Source organism: Lampetra planeri, chromosome 14, assembly GCF_965212315.1.
Source record: "Lampetra planeri chromosome 14, kcLamPlan1.2.h2, whole genome shotgun sequence".
NCBI lineage: Eukaryota > Metazoa > Chordata > Hyperoartia > Petromyzontiformes > Petromyzontidae > Lampetra > Lampetra planeri.
Genome location: NC_136120.1, coordinates 14,430,820 through 14,448,139, shown reverse-complemented (window position 1 = coordinate 14,448,139; position 17,320 = coordinate 14,430,820). Strand labels below are relative to the sequence as shown.

The 17,320-nt window shown below is 55.2% G+C and overlaps 2 protein-coding genes across 2 annotated transcripts; both read right to left on the bottom strand.

Moving 5' to 3' along the window:
* Positions 1–3,991: 3,991 nt before the first annotated feature.
* LOC144722267 (collectin-10-like) lies at positions 3,992–8,768 on the bottom strand. Its single transcript, XM_078600359.1, has 6 exons — positions 8,648–8,768; positions 7,489–7,560; positions 7,284–7,355; positions 7,130–7,183; positions 6,581–6,676; positions 3,992–6,050 (listed from the first exon to the last, which is right to left on the bottom strand). Exons 1-6 carry the CDS (start codon positions 8,766–8,768, stop codon positions 5,653–5,655), a joined length of 813 nt encoding a protein of 270 aa, XP_078456485.1. The 3' UTR covers positions 3,992–5,652.
* Positions 8,769–9,532: 764 nt separating this feature from the next.
* LOC144722266 (uncharacterized) lies at positions 9,533–16,057 on the bottom strand. Its single transcript, XM_078600358.1, has 9 exons — positions 16,024–16,057; positions 15,640–15,746; positions 15,384–15,486; positions 15,236–15,301; positions 14,923–14,986; positions 14,134–14,263; positions 13,057–13,111; positions 10,499–12,657; positions 9,533–9,684 (listed from the first exon to the last, which is right to left on the bottom strand). The coding sequence occupies exons 1-9, from the start codon at positions 16,055–16,057 to the stop codon at positions 9,607–9,609; spliced, it is 2,796 nt and encodes a 931-aa protein (XP_078456484.1). The 3' UTR covers positions 9,533–9,606.
* Positions 16,058–17,320: the final 1,263 nt, after the last annotated feature.

Genomic DNA, 17,320 nt, shown 5'->3' with positions numbered 1-17,320 from the left:
AGGCCGCTTCCCGGCTGCCCTCAGCCTGCGACAGAACTGGCATCGGTGACTGCCTGGAAAGTGGACAGAATACCACGATGTCTTGTGTCGCCTTTTATTGCTCGGCGGCCAGAGATGGCAGTACAAGCAACTCTTTAATCTGTTAAACACGTCGGCTTTCGTGACCAATATTGTGGAAAATATTTAATCTATCTGTGCGAAGCGTTACCGTTATACCCTCAAAGAAAGCCACGCACTCACCCATGGCATTGGCCACGCACTCACAACGCAGCAGCCCCCTCATGCACAATGAGACTTTGCTGGTATGAAGAACACTCTTTATTCGGTTACTTGTTCAATTTGTCAATCGCCTTGGAACGGACTCATATAAGACGCTATAAGCTCGATCTTATTATCAATACCGCGACTTTACTGTAGATACACTTTGTTTTGCAACTGCATCCGTGAGGATACACAAATAGTTGTATGAATCCAGAATGTGAAGTTGATTGAGGTGATGGAGAAGCATGAAAGGGTGGTTGGCTCCTATTAACAGCGACGTGTGTGTAGCAATTAGAAAATGCAAGACAACAAGCGAAGTCGTTGAGATGGGTGTACACGCTGGAGAGTGACAGTGCAGGAGGACCCACACCGAGGAGACAAGCCACGGCCCCATACAGCAGCAGCTGGGAGGTGCGCGTCGCCCACCAGCCTCACCCCCACAAATAGAAGTGAGGCGACAACAGCTCCCTCTGTCTCTCTGTTGCCAGCCGCCTTCACTCGAAGTGCGAGTGGTGTCGGGATCGATAGGAGTCCAGTGGCTGAGTAGCGGGTCCTGGGGGGGGGGGGGTTGTTCTTCTGAGGGGTGCGGTGGGAGTCAAATGTTTAGGGAGCAAACACAGCTCATTCCCTTGTAATGTTGTGCAAGCATTAGGGGGCAGTGCCCCCCCCCCCCCCACCAAAGTATGCTGTGTATGGCTGTGCCTCGCATGCGGCAGTGCCCGGAGGAAGGAAGAGCTTCATCCGGAGGTGTCCGGGGTTCAGCTCTGGAGAATATCCAACGAGAAATCCTCCTGATGACGCTTGCTTGTGTTGCGATCGAAACGTCGTTATATTTATTATTTTTTAATTCACTTTATTTTCATTGTTATTATTGTATTGTTATTATTTTTTCTATCGACCTGACTTTACCGAAAGAACCATAGATTATGAGAATTCAAGAACCATAGATTATGATAAATCAAGAACCATAGATTATGATAAATCAAGAACCATAGATTATGATAAATAAAGAACCATAGATTATGATAAATAAAGAACCATAGATTATGAGAAATCAAGAACCATAGATTATGAGAAATCAAGGCCCGGGCGCTGTCCAGCAGAGGGCGCTCCAGCACGAGAGACGCGACGCAAGTTCGTCAACTCAGCCACAAAACGAACATAACCGACGTTTCGGACAATGCCAAAGTAATGTATATCAGGCCCCAGTGTTATGGACGGATGTGTTGGGGTTTTATATCAATGTTGTGTACCAGTGGCAAGGCAGCGTCACAGAGCTCAACGCAGCAGCAGCAGAGAGGTGAAGGCCGGGGCAGACAGCTGTTCTTGTTGCTCTCTCGGCATTGTGCTGAGAAACGAAGCGTCCGGTACTGAATACGAGGCCTTGCAGCGCGGAGCGGCGGTGTCTATTAGCGCAGTCGAGTAACGTAATCCATCTGTCATGTAATCCACTGTGTGATGTAATCCCCTGTGTAATGTAATCCATCTGTCATGTAATCCACGATGTAATGTAATCGACTGTGTAATGCAATCCGTGTGATGTAATCTACTGTGTAATGTAATCTACTGTGTAATGTAATCCCCTGTGATGTAATCCGCTGTGTAATATAATCCCCTGTGTAATGCAATCCACTGTGTAATGTAATTCACTGTGTAATGTAATCCCCTGTGTAATGTAATCCCCTGTGTAATGTAATCCACTGTGTGATGTAATCCACTGTGTAATGTAATTTACTGAGTAATGTAATCCACTGTGTAATGTAATCCACTGTGTAATCGTCTGTGTAATGTAATCCCCTGTGTAATGTAATCCACTGTGTAATGTAATCTCCTGTGTAATACAATCCACCGTGTAATGTAATCCACTGTGTAATGTAATCCACTGTGTAATGTAATCCCCTGTGTGATGTAATCAGCTGTGTAATGTAATCCTCTGTGTAATGTAATCCACTGTGTAATGTAATCCACTGTGTGATGTAATCCACTGCGTGGTGTAATTCACTGCGTGATGTAATCCACTGTGATGTAATCCCCTGTGTGATGTAATTCCCTGTGTAATGTAATCCACCGTGTAATGTAATCCACTGTGTAATGTAATCCCCTGTGTGATGTAATTCCATGTGTAATGTAATCCACCGTGTAATGTAATCCACAGTGTAATGTAATCCACTGGGCACATCCCGCGCTGACCTCACCCACCTCAGCCTCACCCAGCACAGCCCCGAGCCAGCACTCACCTCCCCACACCACACTCCGATGCAAAGATTATTTTTTTTAAATATAATATACATTTATATTTGTGTACCGTTTTGATTCCTTCTGGAATGTGGTTGATTTTGCTCCGATTGCTATTTGCTCCATTTCTGTAGCATCATTGTATTGATCGCGTATGGTATGATGGTGACCCAAATCGCTTTCGAAAAACGAGACTCATCCTGGTCCCTTGAGTTCCCACCCGGTTGAACAAAATCCACTTTAAACTCCCGTCTTGCCAAAATGGCGCCATGAAAAACTGAGATGTGAAACTGAATATGGGCGCAGAAGGTGAGTAGGGTTAGGGTTAAAACCAGTGTAAGCTGATTGGCTATTTGATCAGGGCTGGGGTTCTAACTAGTGCCTGCTTAGCCAGTTGGTTAGGGTTAGTGCAGTGGCAAGTCCTTGAACAAGGAATACGATGGTACAGAGCAGTGGTTCCCAACCATACACAAACATTTTGCTTTCACCACCGCGCACCAGAATTTTTTTTCAAATATAAAGACTCCAAATCGTCCTGTACCTGCAAGTTCCGCGTGTTACTTTCCACGGCCTTTTGGGCCGCCAGAGGCCCATGGACCAGAGGTTGGGAACCACAAAGCTGCAGATTTGAGGCCGTGGAACTCATGCTCGTTTCTGCTGCCACATAGCCATGCATCCACCACAGGGTTGATACTCAATAGGCACCCAAGGCTCAATTTCTCACGTAATATATTTCATATCACTGTTAGTTGGAGAAGGTTGGTGACTCAAAAGCCACAGCCACGGTGAGAGGCATTCTGGATGCGGTGTGCCGGGTGCAGACAGCCCGGCTGACAATGAGCCCTGCGTGCAGATCTTCAGCTTCCATTCTGATGTGAACTTCCATGCCTGCCGGCCGACAAATACTGTGCACGGTTCTGATACAGCGCTCCGTCATGTGGGGGACGCTGCTGTGTGGTTACACAAGCGTGGGGACGGAGGCTCACTGTCATGTAAACGCGTACAACCAATTCATACAAACAAACGACATCCTTCAGGTGAGTTATAATTCGTCACATTTTGAGAAGTAAATCCTAACCTGCTTTTACATGGACGGTTCAGTCGACTATTGCACTATACCTGTTCATTTCCCTTCCTGTAAAAAGAGATGAAGTCAACCATCGCAAACACGAGACTCTCTAAAACCACTCGCACTCAAACCGAGACGCAAACATGCGCCTCGTGCCACTCGTGCCCGACACGCATGGGACGAGGCAAGAACCTCGTCATGGACGCCGGCCCCCACCTGGACCCCGCGAGCTGCCTCGCTCGTGACGTGGAGGGCGGCACAGGGAGGTCAGCTTCCGGCTGGGCATACAACGACACGAGGGGAGCTTTGGGCTCTCGTGGCTTTCTGGCCGGCCCTGGAGTTCCAGCACCGAGGTTAGGATCTACAGAGGGTCTCAGAGTTGAGTCTAGGAAACAGTAATGGGGCCTGGGGGGGGGGGGGGGGGTGTTGTGGGGGGCATTGCCTCATATGCGAGGTATCCATATTGACTCCATGTAAAACTCCATAAGGGCAGGCCTTGGAGGTCTGGTGTCAACTGTGCAACTCCTATGCAATCTGGCAGAAGTGACTGCTAGATGAGGAGGCATCCACGAGGAGCTGACACTGAAAGGGGCAGGGTGGGGGCGCAAATGGGATAATGCCCCTGTAAAGTAACAATAACCAATGCATGGCCTGGCCTCTCACAGCACCAGGAAGAGCCACCCTGTGGTTTTAAACTCTTTTTTATTTTACCAGATAAGGACCACGGAGCTATGTAGCTCTTTTTTTAGAAGCTATCTGGCCACAAATGATAGCTCAACGAAGTGGCTTATCGCATGGAAATGTATATCTGTGTAGTGTAGTAAAGCACGCACAGCTGATGAGAGGTACGTGTGTAATGGAGTGGCTCACGCGCAGCTGAGGAGAGGCGTCTGTGTGTGAGCTGCGGGTTGGCTGTCGGGCAGATCCTGGAAGGTGAGCGGAGTCTAGCTGGGGGAATAGAAGCCGGCGTGCGGGAATGCACGAGGTTCTTCTTTGTCCTGAGCAGGTGTGGGCGATGTATGAGAGAGGAGGGGTAGCTAGTAGTGTATGAGAGAGGATGGGTAGCTGGTAGGGATTGAGGTGTACCACGCGTGGTGTTATGCGTGACGTGAAGTGTGCGCTCACAATTGGCGTGTATGGAGATTAATAAAGAATGAGCAGGTGTTATGTTACCTTTCCTTCGAGTGAGTTCCACACTACATCTGTAAAATACTCTAAACGCATGTTTCTAAATATGGTGGAAGAAATAGGAGGACGCGGAGAAAAACCCACGCAATCACGGGGAGAGCATGCAAACGCCAAATATACAGGCATCAGGATCAAGATCGAACCTACGTCCTCCTGCATACCAGGCGAGGAAGTTAACTTCTCGCCACTGCGGTGCCACAGCAAGGTCATTTAGTCCTTGCCAGCAGGGCTTAAGTTTCTCAATGAATATTTTGCAGATCACTGGTAGACTGGAGTAGGCGACGCATGACTCGCAGTCACAGCCATAGAGATATGTATACTGGATGTGGTGTGCCGGCTGAAATGAAGCCCTCCTTTGATGCATTGCTTGGCATCGAGGCTCCAACTTCACATGAACCCCATCCTCTATGGCTCTGACTGAAGCACTGCAGCGCGTGCTGCTGCTGCTGCTGCTAGAACTGCGAGCAGTGTGAAGACAAGTATAGGTTTGTGTGTATACTCTGCACTATATACCATACAAACCCAGCTATCCATACACCTCTCAAATACACCAACATGTTTTCGATAAACCTGTTTCCCACTTATCGCGCTTTTCTCTTCATTAAGTGCATCTCTTCCAGTTACATCAGCGTTAACTCGATTTCTTAGGTTGCGTGCCCTTTCAAAAACCCCCAAAATACCAGGCCCTCCATTAAATCCTCTCTCCTCCAATCATGGCTCCTGCTTCTTAAACCCACATCCTTGAGTCACACTCCTCTAACCCGCCTCCTTGCTACATCCTTCTCCATGTACACTCCCCTAGTCACAGCCACATCCAATCACACTCCTCCTCACTTGACCGACTCGTGAAGCCGGTCTCACCTCCTCAACCTCCTCCTTAAAACCACCACCTCCTGCAGTCACAGCTCCTCCTTGGTGAACTCGCACACGAAGTACATGGTGTTGGCGCAGCTGACGTCGTTCCAACCTCCGCCGCTCTCCATCTCCACGCAGTCCTCTCCACCGAACGCGTTGTTGGGCTCGCCGGGCCGCCAGCGGGTGAAGGCCGTGGGCCCCAGCGACGCGCCGTCCTCGTAGGCGAAGGCCCCTTCCCGCGCTCCGTCATGCAGGCCGATGAAGACGCGTGCCAGGCCGGCGTGGCTGACGTAGGCCGCGAGGAGCGCATTGGTGGTCTCGTCCCGCGGCATGGCGAGGAGGCCGCCCCTCGAGCGGCAGTGCAGCGCCGCCTCGGAATAGGCGCGCTCCTCACGCACCAGCAGGTACACCTTGCGCTCCGTCTCGCGCACGCCCGCCACTGCTGGAGCACAACAAGTGGCCGCACAGACGCTCGCTTGTCATGAGCTGGGCTGGTGCAATTATTTTTGGAGATGTATCGGCCAAGAGGAGGGGGAATTTTCTGCTGGGATTTTTGCTGAGCGCAGGTCCTGAGGTCCGAAATGTCAAGCACGTAGCCACATCACTCGTGAAGGTGTGGTTGCTATGAGTTCACTCATCTCCTGACTTGAGCAAGGTTATGATAAGAAAGAGGCTTGAGAAAAGAGATGAAGGGAGGGAATTTCATGGTGCAGCAGTGCGAGGGATGACACAGAAAGAGAAGTGCTGTAATCTGCAGCGGGGTGAGTGTGTACAGTGTGGATGAGATTAAACAATCTAGAAAACCGATTCTTGAACGTGGATGGAGGAATCATCACGCAAGAGCTGTAGTGCCCTGGGTACAAAGCCACCTAAATCTGGCACCGTCAGCGTAGGAATTGTGAACACGACAGAGGGGAGAAAGGAACAGAGTTCCTGTCCGTGACTCGGGGTCGCATGGGGTCGCGCCCTCACCGGTCTTGAGGAAGGAGACCTCCTCGCGTAGGCGAGTCACCACGATGTCCATCTCTCCGATGAGAACACGCATGCGGCTGCAGTTACACGGTAAGCCTGCAACAACACCAGCGCAGGGAGACACCGGCACGGATGTGAGGACGTACACAACACCAGCATGCAGACATGCGCACAATTGAACAAGAACGCGGACTAGGGAATTCACAAATATATGAGCACACGCAAACAAGCACCGGGAACACAGACATGACCATGGAGGTGAGCCTGCAGACACGGGTAAACACACAGAAGCACGCAAAAGCAGTCTTAGAGTCAAAGGCAGGGACCCACGAAGCCAAGCCGAGGTTAAAAGCCTTCAGCCCTCAGCTGTTTAGGTGGAGACCAGTGTGAAGGCTCGTCATGAAGTGTGACATCACTAGATGATGTCACACATTGTGTAATGAGGCGTGAAGGCGAGCGCATGACATATGACGTCCTCAACTTGGTCGATAAGGCATATTATTTATTATTTAAATGTTGTTGGTGGCCTCATCCCACCCACCACCTCACCTTGCTGCCCTTTAGGCCCGGGGGGTCCATTGTCACCCTTGCTGCCCCTCTCGCCTGGCACGACACACGACACATGACACACATGCGCGCGATGAGCCTCGTCAGCGCGACCCAAGTGTGCAGCGTGGGTGCGCATGGCGCGAGCACGTGATACCTTTGGTTCCTATGGGCCCAATCTTGCCTGGCCGTCCCTGATCCCCCTTGCATCCCTTATCTCCTGGCAGGCCTGCACAGTGCGGTCAGGGAGTGAGTAGAGACAGAAAATACACTGAAGAGGGATATGGGACGAAATGCCCATCACTCCTTGATGTGGCGCCCTGTGATGAGCTGTGGTGTCCGAGATGTGATGTATCGGCTACCTTTCTCTCCAGGTGGGCCCAGCTTTCCAGGCCTTCCGGGCACACCACGGTCTCCCTGCACACCGACCTCACCTGCACAAGACAGGGCACGAGGCTAGCACTCGCACAGTGCTCCTTGCTACTTAAACAACCATCATTCAATGCAAGGTCGTAGCCATGGAGTCAACATTGGGGGGGACCAAATCTCCCAGGGTGTCTGGGGGTCCCAACCCAGAAAAATATCTACATTTGAAAACTCATTTCCTGCCTAAAATATTAAAAAATTCACTAACACATGGGATGGACCTTTTATTTGATTTTTACAATGTCTCATAGTGTATTGTATTACATTGCTCTGTTTTTACTTTTTAACCATTTCTTGTTTCATTGTATGTAATGGCAGAGATTAGGGATTAATAAAGTACAACCATTACCACAATCATATAATTCTAGATTTGAAGCTTTCGTGACTGCAAGGATTCATATTCTTAGGTTTTTTCGGTAAAGTCACGTAGGTAAAAAATTTAAATTAATAAAAGTAAAATAAAATAAAAAAAATTTTTACCTACGTGACTTTACCGAAAAAAACCTAAGAACACAATCATATACACAGCAATCTATGCATTTATTTATATGAAGACAAGTCCAGATATGTGGCCAATGTTTAGCAAATTGTTGTTTTTATTTACGTAACATAGCAATTTTTTATAGCAATATTTTGGGGGATTTATTTAGCATATTTGATATATATTATAATTACGGCCTTGATTCAATGCATTTGCTGTTACACGATCATGGCATGGACACGAGCCGTCAGGCCTGGGGTAGAATTGGAACTATTCAGCACTATTTGTGGAGCATTCAACATCTACAGGAAGGATGCTGCTGCACCTTTCCCTCGACTTCACCATCACTTTGAAATACAATTTGGGATGTGGTGGCCCAAGACAGTGGCATCGCGTGCTTGGCGTGGGCCTTGATGCAAATCCACGAATGAGGCCACCTTGTCCATCTGCCACCCCTCCTTGTAGCCCGTCGCAAAGCCCCATCAGGCCTTGGTGCAGGTGCACCGCCTGCACACTCCGTCGCTATGCCACTGGCCAAAGTGACACTTTGGGTCTCTCACGTTTAACTTGGTGCTCGTCGGTGCCGCGTGCCCCACACGTCACAAGGGCCTTACCTTTCGCGCCGGGAAGGATCACGTGACTGGCGCACGCCTCCATGATTGGCCGATTCAGTGTTGCTGTGCAGCACGTGCTCGAGAGCAACACGAGGAGCGGCGCAAGGAGGCTCCAGGCCATGGCACGTGACGTGAGGGAAGCGCTGGTGGGGCGGGGGACAGGTGAGATGGGCGGGGGCGGTGGTCTCCGCGTGGACACGCCCACCACCGCCGACCATCAACCAATCACGAGGCAGACGCCTGTCACTCACGAGCCAGACGCGATCGTCAGTCACGCGCGCGCACACTTGGGCACACGTGTGTAGTAGTGCACATACACGTGTAGTAGTACACACACGTGTAGTAGCACACACGTGTGTAGTAGTGCACACACGTGTAGTAGTACACACACGTGTAGTAGTGCACACACACGTGTAGTAGTACACACACGTGTAGTAGTGCACACACGTGTAGTAGTGCACACACGTGTAGTAGTAGTGAACACGTGTAGGAGTACACACACGTGTAGTAGCACACATACGTGTGTAGTAGTGCACACACGTGTAGTAGTGCACACACGTGTGTAGTAGCGCACACACGTGTGTAGTAGTACACACGTGTAGTAGTACACACACGTGTGTGTAGTAGCACACACGTGTAGTAGTAGTACACACGTGTGTAGTAGTACACACACGTGTAGTACTACACACACGTGTAGTAGTGAACACGTGTGTAGTAGTGAACACACGTGTGTAGTAGCGCACACACGTGTGTAGTAGTACACACGTGTAGTAGTACACACACGTGTGTGTAGTAGCACACACACGTGTAGTAGTACACACACGTGTGTAGTAGTGAACACGTGTAGTAGTACACACACGTGTGTAGTAGTGAACACGTGTAGTAGTAGTGCACACGTGTGTAGTACGGATTTGCGTGCTCTTGTGTAGGGTGGACATGTGTGGGGTGCACGTGTGTACCTAGCCTGGCACAGGCGCCTTAGGGACGTCACCGCCACTTGGTTGTTGCTGTGAGAGGCGAGGCGGAGCCGGCAGGACCTGAGAGCAACAATGTGGGCGAGCGAACCTCAAAAGTCGCTTCTCGAGTCAAAAGTGGAACTCGACGACTCACAAAGTCGTGGACTGACCGGGCTCCTGACCGCAGCAGGGGTCGCTAAGAATGTCTCGTGTCGTCGGCCAAGACGCCGCGAGATTCGTCGCTCGTCCATTTGATACAAAAACACGCGTCGTGAGGGGAACCTACAAATTCGATAACCTGCGGCAACAGCTCGGAGTGGAGGATGTTGACCCCCCGGGGTCGTGCCAACCCACGCCGCCGCTCGCCACCGTCTCAGCCTGACGGGAAGCTGCGGGGACCCCACCTCGTGGTGCTTCTCGTGGCGCACCACGTCTCGCTATGGCCGTGGCGAGTATCAGCCACGTGCCGCTTACTCCACTTTCATTGCGAGCGCGAAGTGAAGCTCTGCTCAGCGCAGCAGGCCACGGCACAACTGCAGCGCATCCCACTTGTCAACTCGCATTCCTCCGCTCTCTCGCGACTCACACGGCGCTCGCCTGAACTAGAGCTCATCATTCCTCGTGGCTCCATGCTGTCACCTCAACTACATTTGGTTCTTAAGCCACCTTCATCTCACTCGAAGTCATCTCGCCATACCGTTCTGCAGCTCACCTGAATGTCACCTCGCATGGATTTCATGATTCTTACTTGAACCTCATCTGTAGACATCGCACCATTCGGATCTTCTCAACTTTATCATCGCACATGGAGCTCATCTCACACAGCCGTCATCGTACACGGACTCAACTCGCTTAAACCTCATCCAAGCTGGACTTCATCTCACACGGATCTCACCTCACGTGGCTCTTCTCTCGAGTAGAGCAGCACCGGTGTCGCCTGGTGGTGGCGACACGCGAACTGCAGCTTCTGATCCTCGTGTCTCTCCCCGTGTCTCTCCTCGTGTCTCTCTCGTGTCTCTCTCGTGTCTCTCCTCGTGTCTCTCCTCGTGTCTCTCTCGTGTCTCTCCTCGTGTCTCTCTCGTGTCTCTCTCGTGTCTCTCCCCGCGTCTCTCCTCGTGTCTCTCTCGCGTCTCTCCTCGTGTCTCTCCTCCTCGTGTCTCTCCTCGTGTCTCTCTCGTGTCTCTCCTCGTGTCTCTCTCGTGTCTCTCCCCGCGTCTCTCCTCGTTTCTCTCCCCGCGTCTCTCTCGTGTCTCTCCCCGTGTCTCTCCCCGTGTCTCTCGTGTCTCTCCCCGCGTCTCTCCCCGTGGCTCTCTCCGCGTCTCTCCCTGCGTATCTCTTCGTGTCTCTCCTCGTGTCTCTCCTCCTCGTGTCTCTCCTCGTGTCTCTCCCCGCGTCTCTCCTCCTGTCTCTCCCCGCGTTTTCTCGTGTCTCTCCTCGTGTCTCTCCCCGTGTCTCTCCTCGTGTCTCTCCCCGCGTCTCTCCTCGTGTCTCTCCCCGCGTCTTCTCGTGTCTCTCCTCGTGTCTCTCCCCGCGTCTCCCCGCGTCTCTCCCTGCGTCTTCTCGTGTCTCTCCCCGCGTCTCTCCTCGCGTCTCTCCTCCTCGTGTCTCTCTCCGTGTCTCTTCTCGTGTCTCTCCCCGCGTCTCTCCTCGCGTCTCTCCTCGTGTCTCTCCCCGCGTCTCCCCGCGTCTCTTCACGCGTCTCTCTCAGTGTCTCTCCTCGTGTCTCTCCCCGCGTCTCTCCTCGCGTCTCTCCTCCTCGTGTCTCTCCTCGCGTCTCTCCCCGCGTCTTCTCGCGTCTCTTCACGCGTCTCTCTCCGTGTCTCTTCTCGTGTCTCTCCTCGTGTCTCTCCCCGCGTCTCCCCGCGTCTCTCCCCGCGTCTCTCCTCCTGTCTCTCCACGTGTCTCTCCCCGCGTCTCTCCTCCTGTCTCTCCACGTGTCTCTCCTCCTGTCTCTCCACGTGTCTCTCCACGTGTCTCTCCCCGAGTCTCTCCTCCTGTCTCTCCCCGCGTCTCTCCTCCTGTCTCTCCTCCTGTCTCTCCACGTGTCTCTCCCCGCGTCTCTCCTCCTGTCTCTCCACGTGTCTCTCCCCGAGTCTCTCCTGTCTCTCCACGTGTCTCTCCCCGAGTCTCTCCCCGCGTCTCTCCTCCTGTCTCTCCACGTGTCTCTCCCCGAGTCTCTCCCCGCGTCTCTCCTCCTGTCTCTCCACGTGTCTCTCCACGTGTCTCTCCCCGAGTCTCTCCTCCTGTCTCTCCACGTGTCTCTCCCCGAGTCTCTCCCCGCGTCTCTCCTCCTGTCTCTCCACGTGTCTCTCCCCGCGTCTCTCCTCCTGTCTCTCCAAGTGTCTCTCCCCGAGTCTCTCCCCGCGTCTCTCCTCCTGTCTCTCCACGTGTTTCTCCCCGCGTCTCTCCTCCTGTCTCTCCAAGTGTCTCTCCCCGAGTCTCTCCCCGCGTCTCTCCTCCTGTCTCTCCAAGTGTCTCTCCCCGAGTCTCTCCCCGCGTCTCTCCTCCTGTCTCTCCACGTGTCTCTCCCCGAGTCTCTCCTCCTGTCTCTCCACGTGTCTCTCCCCGCGTCTCTCCTCCTGTCTCTCCACGTGTCTCTCCCCGCGTCTCTCCTCCTGTCTCTCCACGTGTCTCTCCCCGAGTCTCTCCTCCTGTCTCTCCACGTGTCTCTCCCCGCGTCTCTCCTCCTGTTTCTCCAAGTGTCTCTCCCCGAGTCTCTCCCCGCGTCTCTCCTCCTGTCTCTCCACGTGTCTCTCCCCGCGTCTCTCCTCCTGTCTCTCCACGTGTCTCTCCCCGCGTCTCTCCCCGCGTCTTCTCGCCACCCAGGGAGGGCGCCGCGCTTCTTTGCGCTGTTTACACGAGCACGGGGCGCGCCTCGTTTGTCACGATCTGGCGGCGTGGGCGGCGGCCGCACTGCCTCGACCTCCCCCGCCGAGTCCGGGGGTCCGGGCTGGTCTGGCGCGGGGCCCGTGCTGAATTCGCGTTGGTGATGGCAGTAGTGGGGGGAGGCGGCAGCAGCAGCTGGGTCGTGTAAAGCGGCGATGGAGGTCGCGTCTGGCGCTCAGCTTTGTTTATCTCAATAGTCTCTGCGATGCAGCGGCGCTGATGTTCCCAACATGCCGCGTGGGGGTGGCGCGCGCGCATTCTGCTCCATGTTTACCAATCGCCCCTCCGTTCCCAAGCTAGCACGCACTGTGACACTGCACATCCGGCTGTTTGAGTTCGTGACTCCTTTTCCCTTCTCAGTAGCGATTCGAACCAGAACGAGCCGTGGCTTTGGGGCGAGGCAGCTTCCAAACGAAAGGAGCTACACGGAGAGAGGGAGCCTGGCCGTGGAGGGGGCTGCTCTCCATTGTCGGGATTGCGGAGGTCGGAGGGGTCACGCGGGCCAGCCACGGATCGGTGCAATCCGCCGTGATGGGTCTCGTGCCGCTTTATTGAAGCCGCGGGCACCGCGCCCAGCTCGATCGCCCCTCGACGAAGCGGCGGTGGCGCGGTAGGGGGTCGCCTGGGGTCCACGTGCCCCGAGTGCGAACCACGCGGGGACCCGCGGGCGGTGGGGGCTGTTCCGGGAGTCCCGGGGAAACCGGAGCTCGAGGGCAGCACCGAGGATCCTCAACCGAGAAGTGCGTCCCGAGATCCCCAAATCCGCGGATTACGCGACGCAGCTGTGGCCGAGCAAGGCCGCTCCATCTCCCACTAAAGTATCCCCCCCCCCTACCCCATAACAGAGTCCAGTTTTGTGGGTCCGCGACCCCCCAGTCGGACCAGAGACACAGTGGGACCCGGGGGTTTTAGTGTTAGGTGCGCGTGGCTCCACGTGGGACTTGGCCCAACCGGGATGGGCGAGAGACGAAGGCAGCACAGTAGTCGTCCTGGCCGCACGTTTCGGCTGTAGCCGCGGGGGAGCTCATCCAAAGAAGACCATCGATGACCACCACCACGGACGCCTTCACTGGGCAGAGCGTGCGGCATGAACGTCTCCGCAGTGCAGGGGGCCCTGCTGCTGGCTCCCCACTGGAAGCTGCGTGCTCCCGGATCGTTAAGCCTCCTCCTCGCGAGACAGGCGTAGCGGGGGCGGGCGATGGGGGCGGTGGCGCTAAGAGGATTAGCGGGATGCGGGGAGGAGGCGAGGCGCGAGCCAGGGGAAGAGGGGTAGAGTGAGCGCAAGAGACGGGGCGAGAGGGAGAGGGGAGAGGGTCCGGGGGAGGTGGAGGAGATCATTGGGGAGGTGAGATGATGGTGAGGCTTGGGATCACGGGGTCAGAGGCGACGTTAAGTTTTGCTCACGGTTCAGAAGGTCGTGCCGTGGGTCATGGGGTCCGGGTTGCAGATTCAGGGTCACGGATTAAAATCTCGCCGCAGCTGCCGCCAGCGCGATAATCTCCGCTCAGGGAGGGATGAACCCCCCAGGTCTGATGCCGCCTCCTCCTCACTCCTCAAAGTCCCACATCTCCTCATCCTCGTGTCCCTGTATCCCCCGCTCTCCCGTGGAGCCGAGGTAGATTCTAACAGCTCAAGTCCGGATACACGGTCCGTGCGGGAATTTCTCCTGGTTCCTGGTTCCGGTCCCAGTCCCGGGTTGCGCTCCGCTAGCCCTGCACCGCGCAGGGCGGGCTGGAGGCCAGGCGCGTGAGAAGACGCGCACAGCGTCTGTAGTCTGCGGACCGGGGTTAGGGTGGGGGTCACGCATATCAGCGCGACGCAGCTCCACCGCCCAGCTCCACACTCCCAGCTCCACCTCCCAGCTCCACCTCCCTGCTCCACCCTGCAGCTCCACTCTCCCAGCTCCACCTCCAAGCTGCACCTCACAGCTCCACTCTCCCAGCCCCACCTCCAAGCTCCACCTCCCAGCTACACCTCCAAGCTCCACTCTCCCAGCCCCACCTCCAAGCTCCACTCTCCCAGCTCCACCTCCAAGCTCCACCTCACAGCTCCACCTCACAGCTTCACACTTCCAGCTCCACTCTCCCAGCTCTACCTCCCAGCTACACCTCCAAGTTCCACTCTCCCAGCCCCACCTCCAAGCTCCACCTCCCAGCTACACCTCCAAGCTCCACTCTCCCAGCTCGACCTCCAAGCTCCACCTCACAGCTCCACTCTCGCAGCTCCACCTCCAAGCTCCACCCTCCCAACTCCACTTCACAGCTATACGCTTTCAAATCCACCTACCGGCTCCACCCTCCCAGCTCCACCTCTCAGCTCCACCCTCCCAGGGGCATGCCAATCCCGACTGGGTGCATCAGATTGGTGTTGGGTCCCCATGGGATCGCTGTGGGGTCCCTGTAGAGGGGTCACTCACACGCGGGGTCTCCGCACTCCCGGGATCCGTGTAGAATCCTCTGGAAGTAGCGTGCGCACTCGGGCGAGAAGCGAAGGGGACCTTGTGGATGGGGGGGGGGGGTACGAGGAAGGGGAGCGCAGCAGGGGAGATAGAAGGAGAGATCGGGAGAGGAGGGTATAGGGGATTGAGTGTGGAGATGTGGGCGGGGCGGATGGGGGGAGGGAGGGCATTTTTGGGACAATTAACTCATTGGCAACGTTATGACCCTAACAGGTGCGATTGAAGAGTGTGCTCCCTCTGACAGGTGCGCTCACCTGTAAGGAACAAGGGAAGGTGAGGTGTGCTCACCTGTCAGGTGTTTGAGAAACTTGACCTTTGCTCCACGTCGCGTGCCGGGGTCACGCGCCACCAGCTCTACAAGGGGTCACAACACAACTTTTACCTGTGTGTGCGCGCATGCGTGTGTGTACGTGCGCGTGTGCACGTGCGTGTGTACCTCGCGACCCGTCTCCAAAGCGCGGGCGGTCGTGATCTGCCCCGTGGAGATGGAGCGTGTCCAGGATGAGCTCCAGCAACGCGGTTCCGCCGTGCCCCGCCGCCTGCGCGCGAAAGCCCAACGCGGGGTCCCAGGAGCGGCCCCCCACTCCCGTCGCTCTTCTCGGGCTCCCCTTTATACCCAAACCCCCCATTTTCCCAGGGGCCCCCACTTCCCCCAGACCTCTAACTACAGCCACCCCTCCAGGGACCCCCACTCTCGCCGGGCCCCCCACTCCTCCCACCCCCCCCGGCCCCCCCAGTGTCGCCTGTAGGGTGAAGGCGAGACCCACGAGGAGGTGGAGGCACACAGCCTCCATGAGACCTGTGGGAGACACCGCGAGCTCACAACCGCACACAACCACAGTCACACAACCACACAACCACAGTCACACAACCACAATTGCCAGCACAGTGGCAACCACAACCACAGTGACAACCACCCAGCCATCCACACACCCACCACCAACTTCGCTACCATCGCCACTATCTCCCGCACGCACACCCACCATCAACCTCGCACCCACAAACCATTCTTATCCACACCCACCACCACCTCCCTCACCTGCCCCCACTGCCCTGAAATATCTCAAATCCCTCACCGCACGTCACCGCCCGACCCAGAGTCCGGGCCATTAAGTCGCTGGGTCGGAACTGCTGCGGCCAACGACACGACGGATTGAAGCCACGGTCCCATTCACATCAGCAGGTGAGGTCCAGACGTGCACCAGGTGGGATCCCCGCGTGCACCAGGTCAAGGTCCCAGCGCGCACCAGGCAAGTCCCGCGCGTCACGCTCTGTGCTGGGGACGCGTGGGGGATTAACGCTGTGGGGGGGGGGGGGGGTAGAGGGATGATGAGGAGTGGGGGTTGGGGTGGCGGGAGTGAGTGTAGGGGGAGTGAGATGGAGGTCGCGCGCTGAGGGTGAAATTCGAGAGCAGAGGAGGAGACATGAGGTGCGAGGGGCGTGTTTGAGTGCGCGCCATTCCATGTGCAGTGAGTTCAACTGAGTCGCGGACGTACTCTTTCGAGGCAACACATTTATTGATACCAACACAAAGGGGAAACTGCCCCTTTACCAGATAACAACCTATGGTGGTGGACCACCAGGCTGACTACACAGTGGTGGTGGACCACCAGGCTAACTACACTACACTGGGAGTAGCTCTTCTCGGACGTAGAGCGTAGAGCGTCGAGTCTTCAGGATAACTACAGCAGCCGGTCCCTCTCGGGGACCCGGCTTATATCCTCCGCGGCGGGGCTGGCTCCGCCCTTAGCCACGCCCACCTTCGAGAACCCTCGAGCAGGATCTCGGCCCTGACACGTGACCACCCCTAGCCCCCACCTGGGGGCCCTGTGTAGACTTTACCGGTCACGTGTCCTTCGGGGTCAACCAGAGTGCCATGGCCCTTGGTAACCCCATTCCCATGGCCGGCACTCTCACACCCGATCCTGTAGGGGTCGGCACTGCACACAGAGCGTGGTGCCCTCCAGCAGCACTCCGAGTCAGCGCTCACCGAGCCCCTCTAGGGCCGGTACTGCACCCACATCCGAGTGGTGCCCGCGATGTCGCTACGTCGCATGCCGGTGCCTCTCTCGGGCCGGCATTACACAATGACACCCGCGATGTCACTCCACATGTTTGCGAAGCCTGTGTCAGACACGCAACCGAGATGTGAATCCATCTCAAGGGATTTTCCAGGTGAAATATTTTTCTATTAAAATAGCCGAGACCAGATATTTAACTTGCCGGCACCACTTGACGTCACTTTATGGGTTCCAATTTATTCATGTGGCCAATAACAGTGAATTATACCTTTATATATGTTGAACTTCTTTCGCACCGTATTTAGCTAACAGTGCTAATCGGAGGTGCGATAAGCACTTGTCATGAGTGGGG